This window comes from Neofelis nebulosa, chromosome 4, assembly GCF_028018385.1.
Source record: "Neofelis nebulosa isolate mNeoNeb1 chromosome 4, mNeoNeb1.pri, whole genome shotgun sequence".
Lineage (NCBI taxonomy): Eukaryota > Metazoa > Chordata > Mammalia > Carnivora > Felidae > Neofelis > Neofelis nebulosa.
In genome coordinates, this window is record NC_080785.1 from 117195132 (window position 1) to 117213735 (window position 18604).

At 42.5% G+C, this 18604-nt stretch overlaps 1 protein-coding gene across 3 annotated transcripts in view; it reads right to left on the minus strand.

Annotated features, from left to right (window-relative positions):
- The window catches only part of HRH1 (histamine receptor H1), a 78746-nt gene that overhangs the window by 7793 nt on the left and 52349 nt on the right, over positions 1 to 18604 (minus strand). Inside the window, exon 2 of one of the 3 annotated variants that reach the window (XM_058725982.1) lies at positions 17238 to 17354. The exons of 1 other annotated variant lie outside the window; for it this stretch is intronic. In XM_058725982.1, the coding sequence (XP_058581965.1) occupies positions 17238 to 17283 (46 nt within the window). In that variant the 5' untranslated portion in view covers positions 17284 to 17354. Of the gene's footprint in view, positions 1 to 13084; positions 13180 to 17237; positions 17355 to 18604 lie in introns of those variants that run through there. One more of the 3 variants, XM_058725984.1, reaches the window with a different exon arrangement.

An 18604-nucleotide genomic window follows, 5' to 3' on the forward strand; every position in this document is an offset into this window, starting at 1 on the left:
TCTAAGAGGCTTGTGTGCACGAGCAAGCCATTAATTTTGAATTAAGGGAATGGCTCCATTCCAAAACCATTAGCTGCAGTGGGACTTTTTCCAGAAAGATTACAAACAGTGTAATCTAATCAGGCCCATGTGCCAGCAAATAAACAAAGGTAGTCAACGTTCCTTCCACATCCTGGGAATGTTGATGAGAGCAGCTACGATGGTAAGGAGCCAAGCTCTGGGCTTTTCAGATATCAGTTATTAAATGCCTGCCACAAGCACATAGGGAGGGCATGTGATGATCACCAAGGTAGACACGAGGAAACAGCTCAGGCTCAGAGAGGCAAGGCAACCTACTCAGGGTCACACAGCTAGGAAGAGACTGGCGATGTCAAGATTCAAACCTTAGTCTATTTCTCAACCTTTGTCCTGTTGACATTTTGAGCTGGATAATTATTTGCTGTGAAGGACTGTCCTGTGCTTTGTTGAATGTTTAGCAGCATCCCTGGCCTCTACTCACTAGATTCCAGTAGCACCCTCTCATCCATTCCCAGTCATGACAGACCAAAATATCTCTAGACATTGCCAGATATCCGTTGGGAGGCAAAATGGTCCTTAGTTGAGAACTAACTGAAGAATAAGCACCTCGAACTGCCAAAGAATACAGTTCTCCACTAAAAGCAATGCAATGAATTGCCTTGATATAGTAAGCCCCCCATCATGGGAGGTATGCAAGAAGAGGTGTCCTGGACCTCACTCCAAATTAGAAATACTCCTTTCTCAGTGGCAACTATTTACCTAAGTAGAACTTGCAGATATTGGTTTTAGATAAAAAAGAGACCAATAGGTAGGGATCTCTGCTAATAGGAAGGGAAGGCAAGAGGAATTGGTGGGTTTGGAGAGATGCTAGACATTAAATGAGGCTCCCAGTGGCCTCACCTTCCCACTTTTCTAGCCATTTCAGCAATGCTGATTCACAGAAGGCGTGGAGCTCACTTGGATGGAAGAATTGGCCAGTGGTTAAGAACCTAAACTTTGTAAACCAGCTAATCTCTGCTCTAATCTTGTTTCTGCTCTAATTAGCTGGGCCAGATATTTCACTGCACCAAGTCTACATTTTCCTCATCTCTAAAATAGGGTGGAAGCACCTAGTACAGTGCCTGACATATAGGACATACTCAACTAATAGTAGCTGTTGTGTTTTCTTCCATTTCTGGGTAACACAATGATCCCAGAGCTGGCCCAGTCTGACTCAGAGGAATCATCTTTGACCTTGTTTTTCACTGTGGCAAAACCTGCCAATGGTCTTCCACAATTATTTCTCCTCTATTTAGTAACAGACTTCTATTTTTTAGCTGAATACACAGCTGCCTGGAGTACAGACTACATTTTCCAGACTCCTTTGTATCTAGGTATGGTCATGTGACTAAGTTCCGATGAAATGGAAACAGAAGTGTAGTTTGCAACTTACAAAAAGCAGCCCTAAAGGGAGGATGTATTCTTTTCTTTGGCCCTTCATTCTTCCAGCTGGCCAGAATATTGATAGGATGAACAGGGCTTAAGCAGCCTTGTTGGGACCATGAGGAAGAGTCAAAAAACAAGAACATTGAAGCAGCAATTTGGATGGAGCTGAGGTCTCTGATGACTATAAGAGCTGCCAAATAAGTCAGGGCTCTCCACTTCTAGGTAGCATAGGTTTTCTATCACACACAGCCAAACTGAATCTTAACTGATACACTACCCCTGACTTCAAGGAGTTCGTCAATTAACGTGAGAATAAAGACAAAAGATAAATGAACAGTATCAAAAATTAAAAAAAAATTTTTTGAAACGTTAAAAATTCTAGAATGTAACTGGGACAAAAATGATGACTGAGGTAAGATCAAAGCAGCTGACAGGACAGAGGAAGGAGAAACAGCCACTCTCAAGGTGGAGTATGGATGCCAAGAAGAACACTGGAGAAGGAGTGTTCTGTGAGCTGGGCTTTGAAGGATGAGTAGAAGTTCTCCAGGAGGAAGGCAGAAGAATTTAAGGATGAAGAGAAGAAAGAATGAAAGTACAGAGCTGAGTTCGAGGAATTGGGAGGGAATTGCAGGAATGGTGAGTCTTTACATCTCTATGCCTTTGCTTGTGCTGTTTCCCCCCTCTGGGACACCATTTGCCTTAAAGCACCCCCTTTGGTGTCCCCACATCACTTCTAACACTTCCCTTTACATCACCTAGCTTACTATTCTTTCTTTAGCTGATTCTCCCTAACTAAACAGGGAGCACGTCTAGAACATGGAAAGCATCCACTATTTCTGTTTCTGAAGTGAGACACCGGTCACCATCAAGGGTACGTCTCATCCTTCATGGCGGGGGCAACACCTTTTCACTCACTGCCATTCTCCCATGTTGGCATCAGGCCGGCACATAACAGATCTCAAAAGAAGTTTGTTGGATGGACTCTGGAAAACCACATGGATGAGAGCCAGCAAGAGACACAGGAAGGAGGATCTAACTACAGAAGACATGGGCATATTTTTCATGAGGATGTCTAGACCAACACAAATTCGAGGTAAGATTTATGCTAATTGATGAAATATTGATACCTTTCATGTAACTTTTCTACTTTTTGCTGGAAACTTTTTTTTTAATGTTTTTATTTATTTTTGAAGGAGAGAGAGAGAGAAAGAGACAGAGCATGAGCTGGGGAGGAGCAGAGACAGAGGGAGACACAGATTCCAAAGCAGGCTCCAGGCTCTGAGCTGCCAGTACAGAGCCTGATGCGGGCTCAAACTCATGAACTGTGAGATCACGACCTGAGCCGAAGCTGGACGCTCAACCAGCTGAGCCACCCAGGTGCCCCTGGAAACTTCATTATTAGAAATTTCTCTCATGCTAATCCAAAAGATGAGTACAGATTCACACACAAGGATGCTTACTGCAACATCATTTATGATAGCCAGTATGAGGAAATAAATCTAACATTTGGAAATGAAATACATTATGGGATAGCTACAGAGTAGAATATCATGCGGTCATTGATAATCACATTTATGGAGCACCATTAGTTATACGGAAAAATGCTTATAATGAAATTAAATTTATAACAGATGTTGTTTGTGCAGGATGATTCTATTATCAGGTTTAGAATGAGGGTGAGTCTCTATTACGTTATGTTAACAATGGTTTCCTCTGGGTGGGAGGTGATGTTGATTATTCCTGGCATTTCCCCAGATATCAACAATGAGAGCATCTTAGTTTTGTAACAGGGAAAAAAGCAGGAACGAACTGCATTCATTTTTCAAAACAAAATAGAGGTATTCCACTGGAAAAAAATGTTTTCAAAGGAAACTCTTCCACAGTCTTAACACAGCTTTTATTTTCTTTAGTGAAAAGTGAGAGTTTGGGATTCCTTTCTTGATGGATTCTAAAGTGCCTCACCCACCACTCCCTATTCCCAACTGTTTTACTCGCTGGGAATCCTTGGCGCTGGATGCTTATTTTAGTCAAGTAAGTCTGAATATTAATTTATTTGCTCTAATTACACAAGAGAGGTGCCATGCATGAAGTACCCCAAGTGCAGCAGATTCTCACCGAATCTGGCCAAGGCATAATTTCCATAAAACACCCAGACTTGGGTGTCAATGCTACTGACACATGGTGCAGAAAGCAGACTGCAAATAGCAAAATCCTGTTATGAACTCAGTGCTGCAGGAACATGTCTGACTTCGAATCGAGGGCAGTGCTGGGTTAAGAGTTAGTCTCTGGATAAGATGCAAGAGGCAGATGAGAGCACCCCTGAAGAGTTTTCTGGGGGTGCAGGCACATATTCAAATGTCTCACAGAGTCAGGGAGGGAAAGTTAATAAGAATGCGGGACTAGGGGCACCTGGGTGGCTCAGTCGGTTAAGTGTCTGACTTCAGCTCAGGTCATGATCTCACGGTCTGTGAGTTCGAGGCCCACGTCGGGCTCTGTCCTGAGAGCTCAGAGCCTGGAGCCTACTTCTGATTGTGTCTCCCTCTCTATCTGCCCCTTCCCTGTTTGCTCTCAGTCTCTCTCTCTCTCTCAAAAATAATAAACAATAAAAAAAAAAAAAAAAAAAAAGAACGGGGACTGTGTGTGGAGCAAGAGGGAGTGGAGGGGACTGGGGCACCCTGGAGGGTATATTCTTTGCTCAGATGCCACCAACTGCTGTAGACCCAGATCTGCCTATTTTTAAAATGAAGCATAAAAGCTGGATTTGTACACGAAATCTTTTAGTTTTAAAATGCCAACTATTCAATTGTTTTATTTGTTTTCTTGAGCACTTGAATGCAGGTCAAGCAAAAACAAATTCTGAGGGCATGACCTGTGTGAGCCCCAAGCTGGAAATGTCAAGCTAGTTCAAAGGGAATCCGGAATGCCAAATATAAGATAATGACCCTAGAAATGACCCTGGAATAGACTCCTTGTGGGGGTATTTGCCCAGCTCACCAGCTTCCTTCTCTGAGGACCATCATCCACCTAGGGGTGGGCCCCTGGCAGGGTAAATCTGATCCTTAGACATGTGTTTGGACTAGGGGATGTCCTCTGACCTGGAAGGGCCAAGTCCCATTCTCTCTTCTGGAAAACTGGGACTGGGGTTGTACAGCCAAGAGAGTCTGTTGGTCTCATGAACTGAAGTGACAAGAAAGTGGGGGCCACGGCTGCCACTGAGGAGCGGTGTTGCTCATCTGCAGGCATGCTGAAGTAGAGGAAGGGAGAGAAGAAGGCAGGGGACAAATGAAATGGCTCCAGTGGTGCAATAACTGACCTCTCCATGCACAATAATGAATCTAGACCTTTCCCTCACACCACACACAAAAACTAACTCAAACTGACATTAGTCCTAAATGTAACGGCTAAACCTCTTAAAACTATCAGAAGAAATCATAAGAGAAAAGCTTCGAGACCTAGAGTTAGCTGAAGATTTCTTAGATACAACACCAGAGGTACAACCCATACAGAGAAAAATTGCTAAGTTAGACTTCGTCAAAATTTAAAACTCTTATGTTTCAAAAGGCACCACTAAGAAAGGAAAAAGCTACAGAATGGGAGAAAATATTTGTACATCATATATCTGATAGATTGTATGTCTGATGTATCCAGAATATTTGGAGAATTGTTCCAACTCAATAAGACAAATAACCCAATTTAAAAATGGGCAAAGGATCTGAATAGAGAGTTCACTGAAGAAGGTACAGGAGTGGTTCAGAAGCTTGTGGAAAGATGCTCCACACCACTGGTCATCAGGGAAATGCAAATCAAAATCACAATGAGACACCACTTCACGTCTACTGGATGACTATACTTTTAAAAGACAGATAATGATAAGACTGTGGCGAAATTAGGATCCTCATATACTGCTGGTGGGAATGTAAAATGGTGTATCCACTGTGGAAAAGTCTGGTAGTTTCTCAAACAGTTAAACATAGTTATCATAATAACAAGTGGTTCCACACCGAGATATCTACTCAAGAGATCCACACACAGATTTGCATGTGACTATTTCTAGCATTATTAATAATAGCCGAAAAGTAGAAACAACCCAGATTTTCATCAACTGGTGAATGGATAATCAAAAGACGGTATAACTATGCAATGGAATGTTAGTTGTCAATTAAAAAAAACCAAAAAACCAAGTACTGATGCATGTTATAGCAAGGATAAATTGCAAAACCAAAATGCTAACTCCTAAAGAAGGTAGACACAAAAGGCAACACACTGTATGATTCCACTCACGTAAAAAGTCCACAATAGGATATCCATAGAGACAGAAAGTAGATTAGTGGTTGCCCGAAACTAGACGTGGAAACAGGAAGGAATCTTTGAGAGTCATGGCAATGCCCTAAAATTGAATTCTGATGATGATTGTATAACTCTGGAAATTTACTAACAATAATTGAATTGTATGATTTACTTAGAATGGGTGAATTTCATAGTATGTAAATTATATCTCAAAAAAAGTTGATTAAAAAAAATTCAGTAGTTCAAGCAAGGGGCTGTCTAGGTTTCCATATCTCTGTCTGTTTTAAAAACCTATCTTCATACACTAGTATTGCTCCCTAAAAATACCTACCAGGCACTAGGATTTTTTTTTAAAGGGGAGTAAAGAATGTTAGGCAAATAAGGATGAAACTAAGGTGGATCCTAATGGACCACTAGAGTTGGACCACAGTTTTGACTCTGAGCTTCCCAGGAGCCAGAACAAAGAAGAAAACAGGATCAATTACAAGATTCTAGTGTTGTTTGCATGAAAGCAAAATAGTTGCTTAACAGAAAGACAGCTTTAGCTGGAACTGAGTTTTAGATAAAATAAATCTCGTGGTTTCTTGTGGAAGGGGCACAATGTTACACATAACTTCTTAATCCTTAGAAGTGGAATGGACGTGACTGAGTGACATCACCCCTCTCCTCCTGTGCCTCTGTGATCTTCTCTCATTGATAACTTGGCTTAAGACTTTGGGAGGTTGGACTTGTTTGTCTCTGCTTCCCATGCCCTACCCCTGGTGGGACAGGCTGGGATACTGAAATGAGGCCAGGGATGGGACACTGAAGGATGATTACCACTAAATGGTAAACAGAGGAGTATAAAAATCTCAGCTCCATTCTCTCTTACTCTCTGGCCTTGAAAAGCAATGAACAAAAAGAAAAGTAAGATTTCAAAGGTTTCCTACATACCAGCATTGGGCTAGGAGGGTTTCCATGTTGCTTCACTGAATTCTCACACTGACTTTATGATAAAGGGATCATTTTTTTTTCTTCCATTTTAATGGTGTGGAAACAGAGATTTCTGGAATTTATGGGGCTTGGTGCCCTGCACTAAGGTCCAAAAATGACTGAAGACCAAGTTCGCTAAAGGCCCAAGTAATACCCACCTTCTAGGATATTTGAGTGGGCTTCAGACCTCCTGCTCTAGCTCACTCACCTTTTCACTCTAGTAAGAAAGAGAGAAGTGAATAGACACTTCAAATAAAGATTTCATGGAATTGGAACTATGAACATCTGTGCTAACATTAGACAAAGACACTGCACACACCACCGGGCCCAGCATACACACACGTATCATTTCAGGACATGATGAATAATGTTTTATTTTTGTTCCAAATCCCTGGAGATTAAGCCTTGAGAAAGGCACTTTTGATGATCAAAGTTATCCAGTCTGTTCTCTTCTTGAGAGAGAGAAAAAAAGAAGTATTTATGATATTGAGGTAAATAAAAGAGCTGGCAGAAGAGAAAGGAGAAGCAGATGAGATGTTTATAAGAGAGTGCTCCTAGGTAATTGGGAGTTTCTTTAATGTCTGTCTCCTTCAGTCAAGTGACCTCACTGCAGCAGTCATCCCAGGACCACACCTGGGGCTCCTCAGCGCCACCTGCTGGCCAAGCCCCCTACTGGTGCTGGGGCCAGGCGTGTGTCTAGCTAGACTGAGGTATGTGTGTATGGGGGCATTGGTGAGAGTGAATCATTCTGGCTGCTCGTTCCATTCTCATATGCATTCATTTATTCATCCATCCACCAACCCATCCACCTGCCCACCCATCCATCCTCCCTTCCTTCCACCGATCCATCCATCCAAAAAATCCTTATTGAGGCATCAGGTACAGAAGTTATTACAGGTAAAGAATAGACACAACCCCAGCCCTCATGAAGCTTATGGCCTATATCAGTGGTTCTCAACCCTGGGTACCTGGAGACCTCTTAAAACATACTGGCACATCTGGTTCAGGGGGGATTAAGTACAGTCACTTTTCCCTATTTTTCCCTATTTTTCTGCCAAATACAATGAAAAACCCTGAACATTATACTTAAAACAAACATAAGACAAGTCTAAAAGGTGGAGAGGCAAAGGCAGACCAGCTAGGAATCCCAGGACCCAAAGAATGACACAGTGATGAGTTCCCTGGGCTCTTGTTTGGCCCTATATATCTGAGACTTCAAGCTAAAAAGACAGGAAAGGGGCAGCCTAGCAAAATAGAAAACTTCTAGATGAAAACTGCTCTATTTTCAGCCAAACACCACAGAAAACACCAGAGCCGCGTTCCCATCCTGGCTAGCAGAGGCTGGGTGGAGCCAAGATGTCCCCCCTTGCCAGGCTACAAAGTAACCTGACCTTCCTGCTGGAGTGGTGGTCCTACATTCCCTCGGAGGGACTTTCATCCTCCTCAGGCAGAGACAGGCCCTGTACCCCATCCCTCCAGAGTCAGTGGAGGCCACATGTGGAACAGTAAGGAGGCACCTCTACCCCTCCCAGCCAGGGAGTTATTCCTGGAGGCCTGGTAGGGAGCCAGAACTTCCCCGGCCTCATAAGTAATGAAGAACCCTCCCTCTTCAGATGTCACAGAAGCTGAGCAGGGAACCTGGACTTCTACCCCCACCTGGAAGTAATGAGGCAGTACACCCTCCTCCCACTGCCCCCTGCTTCCCCTGCCAAAGAGGTGTCTCATAAAACAGAAAACTTAATATGATCCAGAGTCTCAAATGCACCCCTAAAATGCATGCATTTTAGTTGAAAATCATTTCTCATATGGAAAACTGGGAAGACTTTATATCAAAAAATTTTTTAAAGCAATCATGATACCACTGCCAAGATGACAGGGATGCTAGGATGAGCCGACAAACATTTTAGAGTAACCATCATAAAAATGCTTCAATGTGCAAATGGGACCATGCTTGCAACACATGAAAAAATAGAAAATCTGGGCAAAGAAACAGAAGAAGAAGGAAAAAAAAGAACCAAATGGAAATTTTAGAACTGAAAAATCTGGTAACTGAAATAAAAACTCAATGGTTGGGCTCAACATCAGGATGGAGGAAACAGAGGAAAGAATCAGTAATTGGAAGACATAGAAACAACCCAATCTGAACATCAGAAGGAAAACAGTCTAGAAGAAAAAAAAAAAAAAAAGAACAGAGCCCCAGGGATCTGTGGGACTGTATAACAAAAGACCTCACATTCATGTAGTCATAGTCCTGGAAGTTGACAAGAAAAAGAGTGGGGATGAAAAGGTACCTGAAGAAATAGTGGCTGAAAACTCCCTACATTTGGTAAAGAGACATAAACCCACAGAATCAAGAAGCTGGGTAAACCTCAAACAGGATAACCCTCTCTCAAAACCCACACCAGGACACATTAAACTTTGGAAAACTAAAGGAAAAAGTCTTAAAAGCAGCCAGAGAAAAACACCTGACTATGAGAAAGACAGTAGATCTCTCACCAGAAAATATGGAGATGCAAAGGAAGTGATGCAATATTTTCAGATGCCAAAGGAAAAGAAATGTCAACTCAGAATCTCACACTTGGCGACAATACCCTTACGGAATGACAGGAAATCAATACATTTCCAAAAGAAGAACTTGTATAAGTTCTTCCAAAAGAAGAATTTGTATAAGTTCTTCCAAAAGAAGAACTTGTATGCTAAAAACTACAGAATGCTGATGAAAGAAATAAAGGATCTAAATAAATGGGGAGATATGCAGTGCTCACAGATTAGAAGATTCAGCATAGTAAATGTGTCAACTCTCCCCAAATCAATGTACAGATTTAATGGCATTCCTATCCAAATCTCAGCAAGATGCCTTGTAGATACAGAGGAGACCATTCTAAAATTTATAGGGAAAGACAAAGGAACTGGAATAGGTAAAATTATTTTTTAAAAGAAGAATAAAATGGGAGCAATCCGACTACCTGATATTAAGACGGATTATATAGCTACAATAATCAAGACCATAGCATTGGTGGAGGGGTAGACACAGACCAATGGAACAGAATAGAGAACCAAGAAACACACCTGCACAAATATGTCCAGGAGATTTTTGACACAGGTGCAAAATCAATTTACCTGGAGAAAAGGTGTGTTCAACAGATGGAGTTAGACCAGTTGGATATCCATAGGCAAAAAAGAAAACGGACCCTCACTCGGAACCTCATACTTCATAAGAAAATGAACCCAAAGTGGTTCACAGACTTAAATGTAAAACATGAAACCATAAACCTTTTAGAAAAATTTATTAGAGGAAATCTTCAGGGTCCAGGGCTAAGCAAAGAGTTCTTAGACTTGACACCAAAAGCGTGACCCATAAAGAGAAAAACTGATGAACTGGATGGATCTCTCCTTCTGTGATTTACCTACTCCCATTATAATCTTTGCTGCATCAATGTGTTTTTTGTACCATCATTTACTTGATGTATATTTTTAACAGATCCACTTTTTTTTTAAAGCTCAAGTTTATTTTACTACCACATATGAAAAGCCAGTCTTCTGTTTTTGTTTTTTGTTGGGTTTTTTTTTTGCCATTTACTAGAAGCTTTATATTAAAATAAATAGGATGACAACAAAACAATGTGATTAAATTCTAGCCAGATATTTTGAGGAAGGTTCTTCATTAAAAAAAAAAAAAGATGAATACTTGCAATATAGGTATTAAAGATCTACCTGTACTAAATTGAGACTCTCCTGCAAGTAATCAGAAGAAATGAAAACCAACGTGACTCAATATTAATCAACACCGTGACAGTGTGCAATTTATAGTCACTTCAGGTGCCACCTAAAATGTGGTAAGCACTGTTTTAAATCTCATCACACCATCATTACGCTCCTAAATGCCTTTAAGGAAAAGTCCAAATTCTTTAGGCTGCTGGCATGATGTTGTATACTCCAATAATAATGAAACCACTGTCCCCAGACACCCCAAGTTCTTTCAGCCTTCAAGCTCTACACATGTTATTCCCTCCTTGTGGAAGAGGATGTACCTTCAGAGCGGGGACCTCATTTTCATACACTATTCTCTCCTTCGGGGCCTACCTCAGAGCCTGCCTGCAACAACCAGGTGAGGAGGATGAAAAGGAGAAAGAGAGGGATGGAAAGTCGATAAAGAAGATGGGAAGAAAAGAAGGGAGGAAGACAGGAAGGAAGAAAAGGATGGAGGAAGGAAGGAAGATGATGAACTTCTCTTTTCAAAGTTTGTTTGTTTACGTAATCTCTACACCCAATGTGGGGCTTGAACCCATGACCCTGAGATCGAGAGTCACATTCTCTTCTGACTGAGTCAGCCAGGCACCACTGAACTTCTATTTATCATACAAAACTCATGTTAAAATTTCCTTCCTCTTTGAAGCTTTTTTATATCCTTTAGCCACATGTAAACATTTCTTCCTGTGGATTTCCACAGTATTGTTTCCATATCTCCATTAAGGCATTTAATGTTCTGTATTCTAATGGATGGATGGATGGATGGATGGATGAGTGAGAGAATGAATGACTGAATTAATTAATTAATTAATTAATTAATTAACTCAGGTATCCTTCACTTAGACTTTGATCCTTATAAGGGCAGGGACAATATGATATTCACCTATTATTCCAGTACCTAGCCCATAGGTTCTTAACTGTGGCTGCACACTGGAATCCTACAGGGAGACTTAACAAACCAAAAACCACTAATGTCTGGTTCCCACCCTCACAAATGATTCTGATTTTGATTGGCGTGTGGTCTGAGTATCAGGATTTTTGAAAACTCTTCAGATTCAGCCAAGACTATGAACCATTGCCTAATCCAAAGCTGAATGGCAGGAGGAGCTGAGTAAATAATGAATGAGTGAATGGATGAATTCTTTTTAACACATCACAATCCTGACCTAATGTGACCATTTTCAGGGCTTCTTGTTATGCTAATTCATTAATATATTCAGGAACTATTAATTAAGCAATGATGCAGTACCAGGTGTTATGCTAGGCCAAGCTGCTGGAGATGGAAACATGAGTAAGGCTCCCACTTCTCCCCCTGTTCCAATGTGCCTTTGGGAAGGCTGGAGCTGTGTCCTTGTTCATCCAAGAACTTTCTGTCCTGCTGGTTAATTGGCCAGTGCCAACAGCAATCATCTCCCCAGTGACTGACTGCAAACCTTACATGTGGCTGCTTCCTTCTGCAAATGTAAGGACAGACTCTATAAATTCCCAGAGAGAAACTTCCTGGAGTGTATGTGTGAGTCAACAGACCAAAAAGAAAGTGGTCCTGTCTAGATGTCTCCAAGCACTGCAGAAGTGACAGGTGAGTCTCTCAGGTGAAACCCTGTCCTACTCAAATAAACTTCCTTCCTGGTGTGTAGTTACACAAAGAAAATCTAAGGCCCTAGGGTAGGGTATTAAAATCTGAACTACCCCACAGTTAAAGGGAATTTCCTTCCCAACTGCTGGCCTCTCGTACTTAGAGCTGCTTTAAGATTTGCACCACAGATTGCTAAAAAGCAGAGATAATGGCCATTTGGGCCACTGCTGCTCTGGTTCAGACGTAGATAATATCTCTGCTCAACTGTTTCACAGCTTCCTAAATAGTCATCCTGATTCTGATCTGGGTCCCCTCAACCCAGAAGCCACATAATCTTTCTAAAAAACCACACATCCAATCACCTCTTTCTCCCAATGAAACTCTAATGGCTTGCCATGGCTGCCAGGCCACAAATAGGACACACAGGATAACCCCCACCTCCCCATTTGGCAACCCAAATGAAACTGGGCTGTCTTGTGTCCAGTCTAACCATGGTACTGCATTCAGAAGAGATTCAAGTCCAACATCCAGGAAGAAAACAGCTGGAAAATAACTTAAACATTTACCAAAGATTCTAAGAGAGGTAAAATCAAAAACAAAAACAAAAACAAAACAAAACAACTCCCACAGCACCTCTTCTCCCATCCATTACCCTACTGTGCCACTTCCTGTGTCAGCTGCTTGCCAGCAAATCTCCCTTTCTCCCCTCAAAAACTGTAGCTTGCATTTGTTCCCTCTTCGCATTTTTTCTATCTTCCACACACCAATCTCTCTGACCTAGCTGAAGGGCACCTTGCACTTCTAATATAAATCCACTTCGCTTTCTTGGTGCCTTGTCTTCTTTGCCCATTACTCCGATCAGCACCACAGAAGCCCCAAAGAGAAGTACTCAAAACCATAGTCTACTCTGGAAACCGAGGGAGAGGGCCAAGCAGTGTGGCGCATTGCATGTTAAAACCTTTGACCTCACACAAGAGCCTTTTCCATCGGGACCCAACTTCCCTCTTCGATACTCCACTTTGTCTCCACAGGCCTGGCTCTCGCACACCCTCATACCTTTGCAAATGCTGTTCTCTCTTCCTGGGCTGCCTGTTCCTCTCTTCTCCGCCTGGCAATACACTCAATTAATTCTTTACAACCAGCTCTGATGTCACTTCCTTTAAGGCTGAGTTCTAGTAGACGGGGCTCCTTGGCTTCCTTCCCTAGGTTTTTTCTGAACTTTGTACAGACCTCTGTTGTAACCCTTGTCAAGCTGAGTTGTAATACCTTAATTACTGATCAGACTTTTTCATTAGACCGTGGGTGCCAAATTTAAGTCTGAGTCATCTCTGTGCCCTCAGCCCCAAGAACCAGGGAGCTGCTCAAGAACCAGTTACTGAATGCTCTAGAAATATGCTCCAGCTATGAGTGCTACAGAAAAGCATTTCCCTGTGTCCTCCCCTCTGCTCATTAGCTTGGGAGCACTTGTCACAGTGGGGCTTGAGAGGTCTGCCCTGGCACTCACAGGGCTATGCCTGCGTGCCCTCCCTTGTCTGGCCAGCCCTCCAAAGGGTAGTCTGTCCCTCTCTCTGACCCTGCCAGGCCTGGTTCTCACCTAGCCAAAAATAAAAGGAGCTAAAGGCAGCCCAGCAATTAGGCATGAGAATGAAATAAAGGCATCCAGACTTGAAGAAGTAAAACCTCTCTGTTTGCAGATGACAAGATCTTACATACACAAAATCCCAAGGATTCTATAAGAAAACGATCAAAGCTAATAAACGATTTTAGGGGGCCTATGTCCTCAATCTGGGATGGGAAGAGCCCTACTGCCACTGGATCCACCTTCCTGTGTCATTTGCCATCACACCTTCCTTTCCATGGCTCTTTGCACCAGCACATGGAGTGTCCTGTTCAAGGCTGCCTGCTTTGCCCTCAGGGCGCTGTATCTGGGCAGTGCCTTTGTCTGGAATGTTTCTCTCCCACCATTGCCTTATTTGTAAACCCTAGAAATAAGAGCTACATCTATTGAGGTTAAGTGTTCATCATGTATAATCTCACAGCAACCCCATCAGGAAGGAACTATCATTATCACCCACATTTTTCATATGAAACTCTGTTCCTGTCCCTTGCCCAGACTCCATGGTTCCATGGCCCAGCTGGGCTTTGAATCCAGGGCTTCCAGACTCCAACATCCAAGTTCCTAACTAAAAATCTAGGAAGATAAGAGAGGACCCATTCCCCTGGATAGATGTGTCTCTTCCCTTCCTAATGCCAAGGCTGGCATTTAGTGCTGACTCTGCAGCGTGGTCATTTGTCTGGAGCTTTTCTCTTTCCTGTTAGGCAGGAGGTTCCTTGGCAACAGGAGCCATGCCCTCATCAGCTTTATAGCCTCATATGCCAGCACTGCTCAGCACACAGTAGGTACACATATTGTAGGGCATCAGCAAGGATGGAACAATACAGTGGGAGAACAATACGCTAAGGAGAACATATGCCTGTTCCTTTTTGCATGTACAGGAGAGATGACATCGCTCATATGTGGGGTACAAGGCTAATCTGGCAGGCACACGTTGTGGTGGGGGGAAGGCTGTCCCCTTCCCTGCTGACGCTCCCCATGTGTCCAATCCCCATCCTCTGCAAATCTGCAGAGGACCCACCCTAAAGAGAAGAGCCCATTCTTCCTGGCACAGGATTTGTCCACTCATGTTTGTTTACTGTGTGTCTGGCTCATAGTAGGTGCTTGGTAAATATTTGTTGAATGAATTTGCTGTGTGACTTTCAGCTTCTCTGGACCTCCTCTGTCAAACAAAGGGGTTGCACTAGATCAGATGCTTTCAAATCCCACACCACTTTCCTTGGTAGTTCAACTACTGGTTCTTATATATATATAAAAAAAAGTTTATAATCAGATAAAAGCAGATTGCTCTGACTAGTGGGGGAGGAATGGGGGTCCCAGAGCCCTATCTGCTTGACTCTTGTGACCTTCTTTGCCCCAGTATGCCCAGAAATTCCTCAGAGTACAGTTTGATAACAATTGAGCTAGAGGAACTCTAAAAGTCCTTATGGCTATAAAATTCAGACTTCTCTTGAAGGAACATCTGCATTTTAGAGAGTGGCTCTGAAAATGGAAAACCCTTTCTGACACATTTGGACAACTATCATTGCATGTCTAATGTGCTTGAATGGTGGAATGTGAGGCACCTTGATTGGAAGGGAGAGGTGGAGTTGACTCAGGATGGAGGATGGATTCTTCCCAGTGCCTTGACACCACACTGGTATAGAGGACCACTTGCTCTGCCTGGACATGTATGTAATTTGGCCCTGGCCACACAATGTGTCAGCAGTCAGCAACCTGAACCACTGTACTTTCTTGTCAGCCTCCCATCTTTTTCCTAAATGGGAATCTGCTTCAATTCTACTTTTTTCTACTGATTTTTCCCCCCTCTTTCTGTTTGCCAGAACTCAGTAAAACCTCCACTGATTGTAACAATTTAAATAGAGCAGTAAACTCAGAAGAAGTTGAACAAATGGATGAATGACAGGCAAATAGCCTTAGATTTTGGTATTTCAGTTAAAATTCCATACAACTCTTGGGTTTTATAATAACATGGGAACCACTTAGCTTCTTATGAAAACAATCACAGACACTAGGAAATAATCATAGTCTTCATAAATGGTTACCAAGAGAACCTTCCTAATCCAGGGAAGTTACAGCTGTGAATATACAGCATTTTTTTTGGTTCCTTGTCTTGACCAACCCTGGCTGTCCCTCACCCCCACCCTGACCCTTGCCTCCTGCTGCTTTGCTATTCCCCCAGTTCCTGAGCCCAGGGTGTAGATGTTAAAGAGAGGTGTTAGCTAACTGCCATCAGAACAACTACACAATAATTGGAAGAAAGGATTAATGCACAATTTGAAGGAGAAACTGATATAATCATGTTCAGAGTGGCATCACTCAAAGGGTGGAAGCAATCCACCAACAGATGAATGAATAAACACAATGTGGTCTGTGCATATAATGGAATATCATTCAGCCTCAAAAAGGAATGAAATTCTGATACATACTACAACCGGGATGAGCCTAGAGGAAATTGTACTAAGTGAAAAAGCAAGTCACAAAAGACAAACATTGTACGATTCTATCCTTAGGGCAAATCTGTGGAGACAGAAAGTCGAATGATGGCTGCCAAGGCTAGGGAAAGGGGGAATGGGAAGTTAGTGTTTGATGGGTACAGAGGTTTAATTTTGTAAGATGAAAAAGGTTCTAGAGATGGATGGTGGTGATGGCTGCATGATAATGTGAATACACTTAATGTTGCTGAACTATACACATAAAAATGGTGAAAATATAAGTTTTATGTTCTGTTCATTTTTCCACAATAAGAGAGAAAGAGAAAGAAAGACAGAAAGAAAGACAGAAAGAAAAAGAGAGAAAGAAAAGAAAACAAATGCAAAAAGAAAAGAAAGGAAGGAAGAAAGAGAGAGAAAGAAAGAAAGAAAGAAAGAAAGAAAGAAAGAAAGAAAGAAAAAAAAGGAAGGAAGGAAGGAAGGAAGGAAGGAAGGAAGGAAGGAAGGAAAGAAAGAAAGAAAGAAAGAAAGAAAGAAAGAAAGAAAGAAAGAAAGAAAGAAAGAAAAAGGAAGGGAGGGAAGGGAAGGGAAGGGAAGGGAAGGGAAGGGAAGGGAAGGGAAGGGAAGGGAGAGAAACAGAAAAACAGGTCAAACAACTCCTTGCAGCATTCTGGGGTGGGGAGGTGTCTAACATGAAAGGATTTGTCAGTTGAAGGGGGTTCTTAGAATCTTCCTGAGAATTCAAGGTAGATTAAATGTGAATGTCTAGTAGATGCCAGTGCACTGACTGAATTATATTTTACATTTTCTTACGAACTCCTATTCGCGTGTCCAGATATTCAGGGAGCAGCAACCTCAGTGACTCCTCCATCTGACTTAGTCTCTCCTCTCAATACAGTCAAGGAATCAAGGGTTGGCTGTCTCTTTCCCTGTCCTGAGGAAGCAGGATTGTGAAGGACACTGGCTAGGAAAAACGACTATGAGAGGCAGGGAAGCCTTCCCGAGTCACTGCTCTCCACTTGTCTGTTCTTTAAGCTCACACAGCCTGGTAAAGGCAGTAGAAAGGTGGGAGAGGCAAACAAGGCTTGTGGGAGGCAGCCCAAGCCTAGAAGGGTAAAAGCAGCACTATTTTCCCGACATAAGACAACAGGAAGCAATTTACTGTCTCCGTCTTGTGTCTCCAGTGCATTTTCACCTGCTACAGGCATGCACAGGAAGGCACTGGGGACTCCACACCTCTCACTGCCTGCTGCTTCCTGGGGCCACGGGAGGCTCTGCTCTGTTGGAGGAAACACAAGTATGAGCAGGTTCAGCCCCGAGTGCCACAGGTCCCAGCAAGCAGCTACCAGCCTCAGTAATTAGTTCTTACAGAGGACAGGATTTTCAGGAGAATCAGGAGGCACTGGACCTCAGACAAGCGACTTTGGCAAAATCACCAAGCACGTCAGGGGTGGAGGTGAAGACTTCACCCGGGGCTCCTTACCCCCAGGTCTGCTTCTTTCCAGGACCACCAACTCACATTTATAGCTCTTACTAGAATCCAGGTGTGGTGCTAGGGGATTATACGCATTGTCTTGTTAAATGGCCAGCACAATGCTAGGAGCTAAGTACTTTTAAAATTTCTTTTCCAGATAAGGAAACCAGGGCTTAGAGAGGTTAAGTAATGTCACAGGACACAGAGCTGACAGGAGGCAGAACCTGAATTTTTATTTGATTGTATACAATACCTCCTCACTTCTTACTTTAAAAGCGGTTTTTTTTAACGGGGAAAAAAAAAAAAAAAAAAAAGCAAGCCTGACCAGTCCCTGAACTCTCTGCCTCCTGTGTCTTTGCTCACGCAGTTCCTTTTTGTTGCACCACCATTCTATAAAATGTACTGACCTCCTGACCTGCTGAGATCCTGCCCAACCCAAAGGCCCAGCTCAAGTGCTACCCCTACTGAGGTGCTTTTCTGATTCCTACCACCTGACCCGGTCAGAACCTCTGTCATCTCTCAGCATGACAGCCTTTTGCACACTTCTTTCCTTTTCTTTAGTACATTCTATCTTAATTTTTTGGTCTAAGTAATAATAGTCTAAGGTCAGTTATCACCAGGGAGCACTTGTATTGTGTTGGCCATGCAAAGGACTTACATTTAATACGTAAGCCTCTATTATCATGTCCGTTTTATAGACTTGGAAACTGCTAAGAAGCTCAAGGTCACCCAGTTAGCAAGAAACAAAGCTAGGCATTCATTCAATCAAGTAATCAATCAATATTAAGGGTCTATAATACACTAGACATATACTAGATGTTGGGAAAATAGCAGTAACCAAGTCAGACAAAGTTCCCATCCATTCTGGTGAGCAGAGCCAGTTTATAAAAAAACAAAAAAACAAAACAGTAAATAAATACTACATTAGGCAGTGATAAATGCTCTGAGAAAACAAGAAGGTTATTATGGCTGGGGTCAGTGTGCTATTGTATAAAGGATGGTCAGGGTGATGTGGTGGCACGTGGGCAGAGGCCTAAGGAAGTGAGGGAATGAGT